Here is a 16,545-nt window from a genome sequence, read left to right as displayed (position 1 = left end):
TGTGTTTTCTATTTACACCTTTTTCTGTCTCTGCAGTGGATCTGTGTTCCCTTTGCTTTGGTGAACCCCCACGTTTCGGACATTAGTCACACACTGATGAACAACACCCTGCACACTCCCTGGATAGGAGCACCGGAGCTGAAAAAGTCCTGGATACTGATGGACGATTTCCTATTCTTCGTAAGGAAGTGAATAATTACAAACACAATTCACGTTAATAAAAAAACATTAACCAATTTACTGTTTTGACTTTAAGGCCCTTGGGAGTCTGGGATATCAGTGCCTTCATCAGAGGACTTTGTCGGCATCGTCCACATCGACAGCCAAGACCACTTGCTATGTTTCTGCTTTCTTCCTGCCACTTTTGGTGATTCCTTCAGTACTTTTTGGGGCAGCTGCTGCCTCCACAGGTAACTACTGTTTCTAAATACTGTCACGATCTGTCTGTGTTGTGTTTTGTCTTGTCTAGATCTGTCTTTGGTTTCCTGTCTGTGTGTTCCCTCCTACCTGATTTCCTGATTGTGTTCACCTTGTGCCCTTGTGTTTTCTCCTCACCTGTCTCTTGTTTCTTTGATTAGTCCTGTGTGCATTTAGGTTCATTTTTTCCTGTTAGTCTTTGTGAGATCCTTGTTTGTATTTGACTGTGTTCATGGGGAAGAGTTCTGTTTGTTTCTATTTAACCTTGAAATAAAGGTATTTTCTGTGAAATCTGCATTTGGGTCCTGTCTGCTTCGCTCTACCCTGACAAATACTGAGGGAACCTGTGAAAACTGATGTATTTAAGCACCTGTCGTTTTCGTATGGTTTGGTTCTGGATTTCCTGCTTCCCTCCTAGTCCTCCGGGTTTGTTCTAGTTTTGTTTGCTACTTTTCCTTTTGTTCGACTTCACCTGTTTCTTCAGTTTTTATATTTTTCTACCAGCTTTTAAGTTACTAAAAGCTCGCCTTTAGTTCACATTCTTACTGCTTTTGGGTCCTTACTCTTTCCAAACCCTGACAAGAACTGCCGAATAACATAGTTTAGAAAACCAAACTAAGAAACACTTATATCTTTATATAGACTGCAGGCTTTAGCAAATGTGCTAGAAAAGAAGATATATTTCAGCAAAATGCAATTTGAAAAGTTGACTTTGTTCAACACCTCACATGATATATATTCACATTACAGTAGGCTTGTCTCAGAATCTCACAGATAATGTGAGCCTTTTTCAGTCTCTCCTTCTGTGTCCATGCTTTAGACTAGAACATGACTTCGTACGGTTCTCCGTCTCCATATGAACGTGGGGAATCAGCTCTAGTTCTGCCCCTCAGCCTCCAACATCTCACTCCTTCCTTCATCTTCATCATCGGTATTGGAGCTGTGGCCGCTGCCGCGATGTCGTCCCTCGACTCCTATTTGCTTTCTGCAGCTTCTGTCTTCACCTCCAGCATTTACAAGAACATCCTGAGACCCCAGGTGAAGAAAATATATACTTATTTTGGTGTGGTACATTACAAAGAAACCTACATGAGAATAGTTGATTGATAGTTTAGTTTGTACTTTGCAAAAAAAGGAATGGACTACAGGAGAATCATAGAGTGGTGTTATAGAAAACAAGATAATTTGAAGAATCAATGAGATATGAAAGCAATAAAATAGTTATTTAAAAAAGGACAGTCTCAATAATGTGCTGTTTATCTGTTCTTCTTCCTCTCTTCTTCTTCAGGCGTCGGACAGGGAGATCCAGTGGGTGCTCCGAGCCTCCGTGTTGGTCGTGGGCGTGTTTGGTTCATCGCTTACCTTCCTGAAAAACAGCATCTTATTGTTCTGGTTCATCGGAGCTGAAATCGCCTACGTCATACTCTTCCCTCAACTCGTCTGCGTCCTTTTCGTCGACATCTCCAACAGTTTACGGGGCTGTTATGGGGCTTGTTGTTGGGATAATGGTACGACTGCTAAGTGGAGACCCATCATAGGGATCGCACCATCCTACACTTCCCAGGATGCACTCTTGAGAACGGTGTTTACGTCCAGTACTCTCCAGTTAGAAACCATCTCCATGCTGTTCGGCCATTGCTGCCATCTTGTTGTTCTCCTACTTGACTTCTGTGCTTCTTCAACAAGGCCATCTTCCTGAGAAGTGGGATGTGTTTAAAGTGAAAACCCAGCACTCATTGCAACCAGACACACCAACAGATGGCGCTACAGAGCCTAATGAGAGTGAGAAACTGAATTGGAAGCAACTCTCAGACAGAGGCATCAACGCTTAATGGCTAGCACAAACTGTTAGCATTCCTGTGTGTATAAGATAAGATGTACTTTATTTATCCCAATTTGGGAATTTGTTGTCGAGGAGGGGTTGTACGGTGGCCCTTAAGTGCAAGACACCACAGCATTTCAGAAAACACTACAGCATTTCAGAAAACACTATAGCATTTCAGAAAACACTATAGCATTTCAGAAAACACTACAGCATCTCACATTGGACGGAAAGGGTATTCCTTTAGGGAGAACACTTCTTGTTTGTGATTGGACAGAGCCAGCCAGAGAAGCACTGCTGTGATTGGTTGTTTTGCTGCCAGTCAAGAAATGATGCTTCGTGATTGGTCAGCACCCGACAGCCCAACATGTCCCAACACATCAGCCGTTAGCACACACTCAGAGCTCACAGCTCCTCCTCATATATGTTCAGAAACTGGACAAAAGTGAAACATGTACAAACCACAGACTGTCTGTGTCATGGCGAATACAGTCGCTGCTTTATTTATGTCTGTATGACGTTGTTGTGAGTGTGGACGGACCAGCTACAGGTTAGTTTAGCCTGATCGATCCGATTCCGATAGGATTTACATGGAGATACTCCCCGCCCCCCTCTCCAGCGCGTCTTGTTTGAATGACAGGAGTAAACACAGCTGACAGCCGCGGAATGAATAAAGCATTAATTCATGGTTTTTAAGGGGCTTATCTCCATGTAAATACTATGGTAGACTACCCAATATTCGCATCGCTCTAATCGCTCGAGTTTCACCGCGGCTGTAAATCCAATGGGAGATACCAACCAATTTTACCGTGATTTAATTGTAATACACGTTTCAAAGTGATGCCGAAGTAACTACATACTGATACCGGTTAGTAAAAACCATGAATTAATGCTTTGACAAGTCTGCAGACAGACGGCAGGCGAATATCCTTTTAAAATGCGTGTTTTCTGAATGGAATCGGATCCATCAGGCTAAACTAACCTGTAGCTGCTCCGTCCACACTCACAACAACATCATACAGACATAAATAAAGCAGCGACTGTATTCGCCATGACACAGACAGTCTGTGGTTTGTACATGTTTAACTTTTGTCCAGTTTCTGAAGATATGAGGAGCTGTGAGCTCTGAGTGTGTGCTAACGGCTAACGGCTGTTAGCACACACTCAGAGCGTTGTGTTGGAGCGTTGTGTTGGGACATGTTGGGCTGTCGGGTGCTGACCAATCTCAAAGCGTCATTTCTTGACTGGCAGCAAAAACAACCAATCACAGCAGTGCTTCTCTGGCTGGCTCTGTCCAATCACAAACAAGAAGTGTTCTCCCTAAAGGAATACCCTTTCCGTCCAATGTGAAATGCTGTGGTGTTTTCTGAAATGCTGTAGTGTTTTGTGAAATGCTGTAGTGTTTTCTGAAATGCTGTAGTGTTTTGTGAAATGCTGTGGTGTCTTGCACTTCAGGGCCACCGTAGAGTTGAACCCTAATCCAAAACATGGCAATCAGAAGCACAAATAGGTTTTAGGTTTGGGTTTTCGACCTGGCAATGGGGCAGATAGCGGTTGTGGGTGATGATCAATAGAGTGCTAACTCCTGGGACGGCTACAACAATTTAATTTAGGATGTTTTGGTTTATTTCAAGTCCTTAGGCATTGTGCTAAACACTTTTGCACAGTGCATGAGGTGCTTGTTTGTGTAAATGTAAGGTACAACTGTTATTCCACTGTGATGTAAAACAAACAAGACTCATGTGAATTTGAAACCTTTGAAGCAGTTCACACTAAGGACACCATGAGTGACGTTGTTTTATATGTATGCTTTTTTCTTGCTGAATCCATATGCCATAAACGAGATGCGTATAAATGTAAATAAAACGTCTGAAAAAGGTTCCAAGTATTTAATGTGCTCTTGAGTTGGAAAAAGGTAAGTTGAATTGGTTGCAGAAGTGGTTTTCAATTCAATCTGGAGAATAACAGCAACAGGAACACAACTCCTTCCTTGTTGTTATTGTTGTTGTTGTTGCTGTTGTTGTTGTTGTTGTTGTGAAGGATCATTCTGGTGATGCTGGAAAATGAAAGTGGCGTCCTGGCGTGGATGGACTCGGGATCTGGGTGTTGGAAAAAAGGCTGACTGGTTTGCAAAGATCAACCACCTGCTATCAAACTGGCACCAGCACAAGTGTACCTCCTTTCAGTGGAAAAGGGTTATTAGTGAAAGATAATATGAAGAGATGTTTGTAGACAATTTTAAGTTTGTACCGAATTGACCCAAAGAACTAATTGGAGTATGGACTGGTAGCTGGATAGGTGCTATTTCGCCTCCTAGTCCCTGCCGAGATGCCCTTGAGCAAGGCACCGGACCCCCAACCAGCCTGCATGTGCATGTGTGCAACATACCTGTGTACTCTTAAAACGATGTATGTAAAAACCCCTAGGGGGATAACTAAAGGTTCTTCTTCTTCTTCTTCTTCTTCTTCTTATAATATAATTATTCGTAGAAAGTGATAATCAAAAGCATGTATCAAAATACGCGACTTGGCAGTAAGGCATGTGTTTAAAGGGTTTAGATTAGCCTCATGTCCCCATGCAGCAGACATGACAGCAAACCAGTCATTTCAGCTCCACGTCCGTTACTTGCTGGCAGCCTCTTGCACTTGCTATCCTTTTTATTTAGCAGAAAAACTAAAGTAGACCCCAGCAAAGGTGTTCCTTTTAATGCTGTGATTGACAAAATGTGTTTTGCTTTGTGCTTTTTGTTATGGGTGTGACATTTTGTATTGCCGAGATGCTTTAATGACATTTCTCGATGCTTATCAAGTATTACACTTTGCTCAGGCATTTTACCAGAGGGCATTTATGTACATTGACGCTTGAAAGGTTTTCATTAAACCGGTTTGTCTTCTTGATTTACTTCACTCAGTCAGCCAGACGTCAGCTAGTAGGGGAGTCAGTCAGCATCTATCATGGCTGTTAACATCCCAGGATGATAGCCATGGTGATTTTCTACCTGCTGGTTCTTGGGACCGGCATCTGGGCTTCTTTCAAGTCCAAAAGGGAACAGAAGAGAAGCGCAGCCACTGGGATGGATATGGCTCTGCTGGGAAACCGGAGCATTAGCTTGGTGGTGGGGATCTTCACAATGACAGGTGAGGAGGAAAACTGGAATTAATAATAATAATAATAATAATAATAAATTGATTTTATATAGCGCATTTCATAGTCTCAAAGTCGCTTTACAGTTTGGAGGGGTGGGAGAAGGACAGACGAAGACGAACGACAGACAGGGGTCGATGGGGGGGGGGCTATGAGTATACTGATGAGAAGAGATGGGTCATGAGGCGGGATTGGAACAGGATGAGGGACTCAGATTCACGGAGGTCTTGGGGGAGGGAGTTCCAGAGCTTCGGGGCTGCGACAGAGAAGGCTCTGTCCCCGAAGCTCTGGAGTTTGGCCTTGGGGATGGAAAGCAAACCGGCTGAGGTGGATCTGAGGGACCGGGGGGGTTGGTAGAGGATGAGGAGGTCAGTGAGGTAGGGGGGGGCCAGATGGTGTAGGGCAGGGATGGGCAACTTGGATGGTGGTGGGGGCCACATAATGTATGTACTGGCCACCAGGGGGCCGCAGATTCACTTGGAACACACACACACACAAATTCCATGTATTGTATGTAATTATTAACAAATTAAGTCTGACATCTTCATTGACATTTTACAATCTTTCAGGGAACATCCTCTAATAAGCTCACTAAACAAATATCAGTTCACAGAAATGTTATTTAATTTTTACAAGTGGCATGTTTGTATTGAACAGGTTATTTAACAGTGGAATAAAACTATTTTAAACTATTGGAAAGCACGGAAAATGTGTGTGCATTAAGATTAACCATTAAGATGACATAAACATGAAGAAATGAACACTAACCCAGACATTAGTTGTCTAACTTGAACCTAAGACACTTGTAGCCTCTGCTGATGCACAACAAGAGGAATGTCCACACAGACACCTGTCAACCCGCACTCTGCTGTTCCTCAGCGCCGCTCACCCTCCCTCCCGCTGAAATTATGAATGAAAAGCGTATAGTAATCATAGATAAGACGGCAGGGTCCGTGACAGTTTGTTTTCATCTGATTTCAAATAAACAAAGTCTTGGTTTTTAGAATATTAAACTTGTTTTGCCAAATTCAGATGATAAATACAACTTTGAAGCTTGTAAAGGCATAATTACAAGCGGTAACTTAACGTCACAGCAGGCATAACAACAGCCGGTGCTTCTTGTGAGTGTTTCCCCGGGAACCAAACACAATACACACAAACGCGTCACAGATTATTTTGCGGTATTTGGCTGCCGAACGAAATCATGTACACAGCTTGCGACGTAACTAGGAGTCTAGTGGACGGTATCAGTACTAAAAGTAAAAAAATAAAAAATAATAGATATATATATTTTCTTTTATTAAATACGTTGTTTATAAATTAATCTGAGGGACGCAAAAAGAGGAGGCCCCCGGGCCGCCATTTGCCCATCCCTGATGTAGATGATGAAGAGGAGGGGGCCGAGTACTGAACCTTGGGGAACACCTTGGGTGACTGAGGCTGTGGCAGAGGAGTGGTTGTTGAGGGAGATGAAGTGGGATCTGTCGGAGAGGTAGGACTGGAGCCACCTGAGTGCAGTACCTTCGATACCAATGTCCTGGAGCAAGATTCAAAAGGCGTGATTGTAAAGGAAATATGTGTACAGTTCTGTTAAAGTTCTATAGGTGTCATGTGACCTGGATGCAAAACAACGCTTGTTTTAATCAAGTGGTGATGAACAATGATACCCTTGACGTTGTTTTGTCTAAAAGAAAAGGGTTAAGAAATGCAAGAAAGACGTGTAATTAAACAGCGGTAATTAAAGTTTAAAAGTCTCAAAAATGGAGGATGAAAGCGTAATTAAGGAGCACTATTGGAGTGACTTTGATGGTTATTGGACTCAGGATTAATTAATTTGGATGCCCGCTGTATGAAGAAATTAAAGGACGGCACAAGTGGAAACAATTCACAAGGGGAATAAACTGTTTAAAACACATGCTCAAAGTAAGCCGGATTTTGCCGATGTGTTTATGTGGATTAAAAAGTCGTAAATAATCTACAAAATGGAGGAGACCGATCTCCCCCAGGTTGGGAACCACTGCATTAGATGACTCGTAAACCTCTTTTAAAGCTCACCTATTTTGCTATATTTGAACAATATATTATAGGGCCATATCTATACAAAACATCTCTCTGAAGTGTTTTGAAAATACCAAACAGATCACCCATTCTAGCCATGCATCATACCCCTCTATTTCAGCCCTGTTACTTGTGCTGATTCTGGGTCTGGCCCTTTGTGTGAACTATTCATATCTTAAACTGCACTGTAACTTTTTATTCATGTACTTTTTTATTCATGTACTTTTTATTAATGTATTTTTTCTTTTAATGTTTCTTTTATTATCTAAAAAGGTCAAATGTCACTTGTTTTGCATCAATCTTGATACAGGGTACTTATTATATGTTGTACTTTGGATTCCTAAAGCTTTTAGTCTACTAACCCATCATCCAAGGGAGGTTTTCACTATAAGTAAAAAATAATTTTTGGACGGACACTATAATTTACAATTTTTTACTATGTAAAATCTGAATTTTCTTTAAAATTTTAAAAACATCTATATTGATTCTGACTTTTCTACTTCCAACTCACAGGTTTATCATTACTTTGAGAAAAAAGATTATTAATTTAACCCTTTTAGAAGGGAAGATATGGTCATTTGTTCTGGGAATGTCATTTTCGAGCCTGAGACCTGAAAAACAGGCTCAGGGCTTAACAGGTTAATGTGCACTGTCCCGGTTCAAATAAACAATTAAATTAAAAAATAAATGAAAAAGGAACAAACACCAAAAAGCCCCCTTCCCCTCTCTTCCCAACCAAATTTATAGGAGACTGCCCGCCTTCCCAATCCAACCTGGTCAATCAGGTCATGGTTCTGAAAGCGGAGTGAAGGGTTAAATACAAAATTAAATACTGTTGTCTACATTTAATAAAATCCTAAAGGCTTAAGTAAATTCATAATTGCATCAACATAAATATTGTACCTTCAAAAACAACAAGGTCTGCTTAAAACGGATAGTTTTTAACCAAATTGACATTCATAAAATCACACATTTCCTGACCAATCACGTCCAAGACTCCGCCTACTCATACGGCACATATAAGGAGTACTTTGGAGGCGTGCTCCCCCTTTGAGCACTGGCACAAGATGGCTTCCAGGTCTGAACAAAGGAAATGGTGATTACTTTGTGATTGTGTGTTTTACAGACTGACAAATTCATTTAGATGCATGTTATTAGTTTTTCTATGTAAACTGTTTTTATAACTTTAACTGAAATAAAGACAACTCTGATGAAAACATGTACTACCTTTCTTAACAAACAAATAGTTAAGCCAAAATGTTAGTGAGGGAGTGTGTGCGCTTCCTTTCTTTTAATGCGATTTGGGATTTGGGTACGGAGGAAAAGAAATAGGGTTTTGCTTTCCGACACTTTGTGAGTTTCCGGACACACCGGGGACACATATTTATTTATAAAAGACTTCAAAAAGTGCATTTTGCATAATAGGTGTCAACTAAAGTACGTGTCTGCTGATTGAAATCTTAAACGAGGGGTATATGCTCCAATTTATTTCTTAGATTGGCATAACACCCTTTGTGGAAATAGCTGTTTGTCCACTAATTGAATTGTTGTGTGTTATTCTCTCCCGTAGCTACCTGGGTCGGAGGAGGCTTCATTGTTGGCACAGCTGAGATGGTGTACCTGCCATCTATGGGTCTAACCTGGGCTATCCTGATGCTATTGGCATACAGCTCATCTTTTATTATATGTAAGTTTGATATTACATCTGACAGGATAAACAAATGTAGCCAGATAATATGAAATAGGTAAAACATTTAGATTTGTAATATTTAAAAATGAACTGAAGAAAATATCACTATTTAATAAAAATTGAATTTCTCTTTTCCAAATAGTTGTTACAGATATAAATTGTTATAAAAACAAAGTATTTAAAGGTATTATACATCTAGGGTTTTCTTTCACACCTCATATTCAGTTTGATTAATATTTAGTAGGTGATTTCAAACGCAGCCTAAGAAAATGTATATATTTAGTTTCTTTAATTGTGATGTTTTCTGTCCTCTTTTAATTTAAGGTGGCTTGGTGTTTGTAAAGCCGATGAGAGACAGAAACTGTGTGACGTTGCTGGACCCCTTCAATGCCAAGTATGGAAAAGTAGTAACTGCTGCACTGTCCCTGGCTTCAATTAGTTTGGATGTTGTCTGGTTACCCGGCACACTAATTGGTTTAGGTATGGTATATAGATTCTCTCTGTTAAAACACACACACACTGGTTTGGACAAAGATACATGGGCGTTGAAGTAAAAGCATATTTCACATATATACTACATGCTCACACACACACACACACACACACACACACACACACACACACACACACAACACACACACACACACACACACACACACACACACACACACACACACACACACACACACACACACACACACACACACACACACACACACACACACACACACACACACACACACACACACACACACACACACACACACACACACACACACACTTGAGCAGAGTCCTGCACGGGTCTGATTTCCCGCCCTGCGACGCGCAATACCGATCCCGCCCTGCCAACCACACCTAGATCACACAAGATCTGCAAACCGACCCGATCCGGCATATCCTATGAGCAGTGAAAGCATGCAATTATTAACACACGCAGTTGCGTAATTGGCTCTAAAAGCATGGGATGTTGGTTATTTTCTCCATCTAAGATGACACCAAAAGCCTCCTAGACTTTGGATTTCGCTCTTGAGGAAGAGTTATTGACAAGGCTATGTTTTTCGCTAGGGAGCTTCGCCTTCACCTCAGCCATTTAAAAAAAAAAAAAAAAAATACGACCCGCAAATCACCCGCGATGCAGGACTCTGACCTTGAGTGTGTTTCTTCAAAACAGGGCCACACTGGATAAGCCCAGAGGAAGACCTAGCCATTTGAGGATATAGTTGTTGGCTCCTATCTCCAGTGCTGTTGTTAAAGATTTCTCACAGTTTCAACGGCCACATCAGGCGTCGGTACAAAGTGAACTGGCTATGGTCAACCCAGTCTGCCATGAAAGAGGAAGACGTGTTTTTTGTCTGAGAGATCAGCAGTATACAACCTCCCAACATTCTGTACAGATTGCTCTGCCACTCGTGGAATCTTCTCCCGATCAGAGAAGGATATTTGTAATTCTTAGCCCCTTTTTTATAATTTGACAAAAACGTAAGACTTGTCCAGTTTGATTTAGATTCTTGCCCATATGATGAGCTCTTTCAGTCTTCTCCGGAGTCTCCAGAGTAGCTTTAGAACCATGGAGAAAGCCATCCAGGTGATGATGCAGATTACTTTCTCTACCGCCTGCATTTTCGCTGTCCACTTGAGTGGTGCCGTGTCTAATTGGGAAGGCCCAATTGGGCCCAAGAGGGATTTTCTTGTTGCTGTTGCCAAGTTGTTCTTCAATGTGGTTTTTCAACTCCTACACAGCTTTCATAAGCTTCCCTGTCTTCTTCTCCTCCAGCAGATCTCTGGCATACTTGAAGGGGTCCCAGAACTAGTCTGCTCATGCCTTCTCTTTTCTACCCAAAATGTTTCCAAATCAGTTCTCCTCAGGTTTGTGAGCCTGGCTTTTATCGGATCAAGGAGTGCCATAAGGCCTTCATTCTAACCCTAACCCCAACCTTCCTGTTCTTTGGCTTGCCTCCAACCTAAGCATTATCGTTTCCTGCATCATTCTTGTTTGGGAAAGTTGTTGTCAAAGCTAGATTTTGAGACCTCTTCTTTCTCAACTAGACGCTTCTACGGGCCATTACTTATGGTAAACTATCACCATCACCATCACTATGCAGACGACGTACACTATAACATAGTCTTCCTCAGGTCTTCAGCCAATAAACCTGGTGTTTGTTATGGCCAATCCCTGACCAACACAGTCCAATAACACAGTTTATAACATTGTCCTGATACAATGTGTTTGACAGGAGGAACCATGAGTGTGGTCCTGGATTTTCCCTTCAGTGTGTGCGTATGGATCTCTGCTGCCGTCGCCATTATCTACACTCTGCTGGGGGGTCTCTACTCGGTGGCCTACACAGATATTGTACAGCTTATCCTTTTATTCATCAGCTTGGTGAGTTTGCTACTCGCTACTCAGTTTATGGGGACCACATCACCGAACCCACTATGGCAAATTCGGTGCATCAAAATCATAATTCATGTACAACAACTGTCCGTGTCTCCACAGTTCTGTGTGTTTCTATTTACATATTTTTCTGTCCCTGCAGTGGATCTGTGTTCCCTTTGCTTTGATGAACCCCCACGTTTCGGACATTAGTCAGACACTGATGAACAACACCCTGCACACTCCCTGGATAGGATCACCCGAGCTGAAAAAGACCTGGATACTGATTGACGATTTCTTATTCATGGTAAGGAAGTGGATAATTACAAACACAATTCACGTTAATAAAAAAATATTAACCAATTTACTGTTTTGACTTTAAGGCCCTGGGGAGTCTGGGATATCAGTGCATTCATCAGAGGACTTTGTCGGCATCGTCCACATCGACAGCAAAGACCACTTGCTTTTTTTCGGCTTTCTTCCTGCCTATTTTGGGGATTCCTTCAATACTTTTTGGGGCAGCTGCTGCCTCCACAGGTAACAACTGTTTCTAAATACTGAGGGAACCTGTGAAAACTGATGTCTTTAAGCACCTGTCATATTCCTATGGTTTGGTTCTGGATTTCCTGTTTCCCTCCTAGTCCTCCGGGTTTGTTCTAGTTTTGTTTGCTACTTTTCCTTTTGTTCTACTTCGCCTGTTTCTTCAGTTTTTATATTTTTATACCAGCTTTTAAGTTACTAAAAGCTCACCTTGTGTTTACATTCTTACTGCTTTTGGGTCCTTACTCTTTCCAAACCCTGACAAGAACTGCCGAATAACATAGTTTAGAAAACCAAACTAAGAAACACTTATATCTTTTTATGGACTGCAGGCTTTAGCAAATGTGCTAGAAAAGAAGATATATTTCAGCAAAATGCAATTTGAAAAGTTGACTTTGTTCAACACCTCACATAATATATATTCACATAACAGTAGGCTTGTCTCAGAATCTCACAGATAATGTGAGCCTTTTTCAGTCTCTCCTTCTTCTGTGTCCATGCTTTAGACTGGAACATGACTTCGTACGGTTCTCCGTCTCCATATGAACGTGGGGAATCAGCTCTAGTTCTGCCCCTCAGCCTCCAACATCTCACTCCTTCCTTCATCTCCATCATCGGTATTGGAGCTGTGGCCGCCGCCGCGATGTCGTCCCTCGACTCCGTTTTGCTTTCTGCAGCTTCTGTCTTCACCTCCAGCATTTACAAGAACATCCTGAGACCCCAGGTGAAGAAAATTTATACTTATTTCGGTGTGGTACATTACAAAGAAAGCTACATGAGAATAGTTGATTGATAGTTTAGTTTGTACTTTGCAAAAAAAGGAATGGACTACAGGAGAATCATAGAGTGGTATGATAGAAAACAAGATAATATGAAGAATCAATGAGATATGAAAGCAATAAAATAGTTATTTAACCTGTTAAGCCCGAGAGACCCCGGTACCGGGGCACTGCCGCAACATCATGCAGGAAACAGTGTCTGAGGGCATGTTCATGTAATAAACTATGAATGTTTTATATCCATGTAACGGGAAGAAACTCATCTAACTGATCATTTTTTTTTTTTTTTCAAAAGAAAACCCACAATGCTAACACTGAGCCTCTGAATTAGCAACGAGCGAAACAGATTACTGCACCGAAAATCACTCACAAAACCTTATTATTTATCTTTTCTCCAGATCCATGACATCGATTCACATCGTGAGGTGACACAGAATCCATTAACACCGACATTACCACTGAATTATACGAATTTGCGACGTTATAAACAAAAACAGACATCAAAACAGGTGACGCTAGGTAGCTAAAAATGCTAACATTTTTACCTTGGCTCTGTAGTCTCTCCAAAGTGGTCTTCAATGGCATTAAAACGATAAAAACGCTGCTGAAGTTAATCCATAGGTTAATCCAATGTGTCTGTGTCCCTTTTAAATGATTTCTGATAATCCATGAGCATTAAGACGGATAATCCATGCTTTTACGTTTCTAGATGTCAGAGCTAGACTGTAGCTTCACTCTAATTCAAAATTACATGCTTAAAGCCCCCACCTTTTTGTTTCACTATGAGTGTGTGTGGGGGACTCCCCCTTCGATTCTATTGGCTCTATCGGTCAGAAAGAGGTGTCAACCATCAAAATCGACCAATGAGTTCCAGAGATATGAAAAAAAAAAGATTTCCACTCAAATCACCTCAGAGGTGGAGTGTTTTTTGCTAAATCTCTCTAAAAAGGTCAAATGTCACTTGTTTTGCATCAATCTTGATACAGGGTACTTATTATATGTTGTACTTTGGATTCCTAAAGCTTTTAGTCTACTAACCCATCATCCAAGGGTAGTTTTCACTATAAGTAAAAAAGAATCTTTGGACGGACACAATCTTTAAAATAAAAAACACCTATATTGATTCTGACTTTTCTACATCCAACTCACAGGTTTATCATTACTTTGAGAAAAAAGATTATTAATGTAACCCTTTTAGAAGGGAAGATATGGTCATTTGTTCTGGGAATGTCATTTTCGAGCCTGAGGCCTGAAAAACAGGCTCAGGGCTTAACAGGTTAAAAAAGGACAGTCTCAATAATGTGCTGTTTATCTGTTCTTCTTCCTCTCTTCTTCTTCTTCAGGCGTCGGAGAGGGAGATCCAGTGGGTGATCCGAGCCTCCGTGTTGGTCGTGGGCGTGTTTGGTTCATCGCTTTCCTTCCTGAAAAACAGCATCTTATTGTTCTGGTTCATCGGAGCTGAAATCGCCTACGTCATACTCTTCCCTCAACTCGTCTGCGTCCTCTTCGTCGACATCTCCAACAGTTACGGGGCTGTTATGGGCTTGTTGTTGGGAATAATGGTACGACTGCTAAGTGGAGACCCATCACTAGGGATCGCACCAATCCTACACTTCCCAGGATGCACTCTTGAGAACGGTGTTTACGTCCAGTACTCTCCAGTTAAAACCATCTCCATGCTTTCGGCCATTGCTGTCATCTTGTTGTTCTCCTACCTGACTTCTGTGCTCTTCAACAAAGGCCATCTTCCTGAGAAGTGGGATGTGTTTAAAGTGAAAACCCAGCACTCATTGCAACCAGACACACCAACAGATGGCGCTACAGAGCATAATGAGAGTGAGAAACTGAATGGAAGCAACTCTCAGACAGAGGCATCAACGCTAATGGCTAGCACAAACTGTTAGCATTCCTGTGTGTATAAGATAAGATAAGGGCAACCTCCTCTTTGTCGTGGAGGGGTTGATCCTAATCCAAAACATGGCAATCAGAAGCACAAATAGGTTTTAGGTTTGGGTTTCGGCCTTGCAATGGGGAAGATAGCGGTTGCGGGTGATGATCAATAGAGTGCTAACTCCTGGGACGGCTACAAACATTTAATTTGGGATTTTTTTGGTTTATTTCAAGCCCTTAGGCATTGTGCTAAACACTTTTGCACAGTGCATGAGGTGCTTGTTTGTGTAAATGTAAGGTACAACTGTTATTCCAATGTGATTTAAAACAAACAAGACTCATGTGAATTTGAAACCTTTGAAGCAGTTCACACTAAGGACACAATGAGTGACGTTGTTTTATATGTATGCTTTTTTCTTGCTGAATCCATATGCCATAAACGAGATATGTATAATTGCAAATAAAATGTCTGAAAAAGGTTCCAAGTATTTAATGTGCTCTTGAGTTGAAAAAAGGTTTGTTGAATTGGTTGCAGGTTGCAGAAGTGGTTTTCAATTAAATCTGGAGAACAAAACACAACTCCTTCCTTGTTGTTATTGTTGTTGTTGTTGTTGTTGTTGTGAAGGATCATTCTGGTGATGCTGGAAAAAGAAAGTGGCGTCCTGACGTAGATGGACTCGGGATCTGCGCGGTGGAAAAACGGCTGACTGGTTTGCAAAGATCTACCACCTGCTATCAAACTGGCACCAGCACAAGTGTAGCTCCTTTCAGTGGAAAAGGGTTATTAGTGAAAGATAATAGTATGGACTGGTAGCTGGATAGGTGCTAGTTCGCCTCCTGGTCCCTGCCGAGGTGCCCTTGAGCAAGGCACCGAACCCCCAACCAGCCTGCATGCGCACGTGTGCAACATACCTGTGTACTCTGTGGTTAAAACGATGTATGTAAAAACCCCTAGGGGGATATCTAAAGGTTCATCTTCATCTTAAAATATAATTTTTCGTAGACAGTGATAATCAAAAGCATGTATCAAAATACGCGACTTGGCAGTAAGGCATGTGTTTAAAGGGTTTAGATTAGCCTCATGTCCCCATGCAGCAGACATGACAGCAAACCAGTCATTTCAGCTCCACGTCCGTTACTTGCTGGCAGCCTCTTGCACTTGCTATCCTTTTTATTTAGCAGAAAAACTAAAGTAGACCCCAGCAAAGGTGTTCCTTTTAATGCTGTGATTGACAAAATGTGTTTTGCTTTGTGTTTTTCGTTATGGGTGTGACTTATCAAGTATTACACTTTGCTCAGGCATTTTACCAGAGGGCATTGACGTTTGAAAGGTTTCCATTAAACCGGTTTGTCTTCTTGATTTACTTCAGTCAGCCAGACGTCAGCTAGTAGGCATTGTGCTAAACACTTTTACAAAGTGCATGAGGTGCTTGTTTGTGTAAATGTAAGGTACAACTGTTATTCCAATGTGATGTAAAACAAACAAGACTCATGTGAACATAGAAACCTTTGAAGCAGTTCACACTAAGGACACCATGAGTGCTGTTGTTTTATATATATTTTATATTTCTTGCTGAATCCATATGCCATAAACGAGATGCAAATAAAATGTCTGAAAAAGGTTCCAAGTATTTAATGTGCTCTTGAGTTGGAAAAAGGTACGTTGAATTGGTTGCAGAAGTGGTTTTCAATTAAATCTGGAGAATAACACCAACAGGAACACAACTTCTTCCTTGTTGTTACTGTTGCTGTTGTGAAGGATTATTCCGGTGATCATATTCACATGCAGCAAACATGACAGCAAATCAATCATTTGAGCTCCACGTTCGTT

General features: G+C 41.4%; 1 protein-coding gene and 1 pseudogene across 1 annotated transcript; both read left to right on the top strand.

The window, feature by feature from the left end:
• Window positions 1-2,354, top strand: part of LOC117491182 — a 28,395-nt pseudogene extending 26,041 nt beyond the window's left edge.
• A 2,839-nt stretch (window positions 2,355-5,193) lies between these two features.
• Window positions 5,194-15,193, top strand: LOC117491168 (high-affinity choline transporter 1-like). Its single transcript, XM_034141034.1, is given in 9 exon segments — window positions 5,194-5,212; window positions 5,215-5,376; window positions 9,012-9,128; window positions 9,456-9,611; window positions 11,366-11,514; window positions 11,669-11,812; window positions 11,889-12,042; window positions 12,552-12,769; window positions 14,168-15,193. Coding segments are annotated over 9 exon segments (1,680 nt in total). The 3' UTR covers window positions 14,729-15,193.
• Window positions 15,194-16,545: the final 1,352 nt, after the last annotated feature.

This window comes from Trematomus bernacchii, unplaced genomic scaffold, assembly GCF_902827165.1.
Source record: "Trematomus bernacchii unplaced genomic scaffold, fTreBer1.1, whole genome shotgun sequence".
In the NCBI taxonomy this organism is placed as follows: domain Eukaryota; kingdom Metazoa; phylum Chordata; class Actinopteri; order Perciformes; family Nototheniidae; genus Trematomus; species Trematomus bernacchii.
The sequence above is the reverse complement of the archived record's forward strand: the minus strand, read 5'-3'. Positions and strand labels throughout refer to the sequence as shown.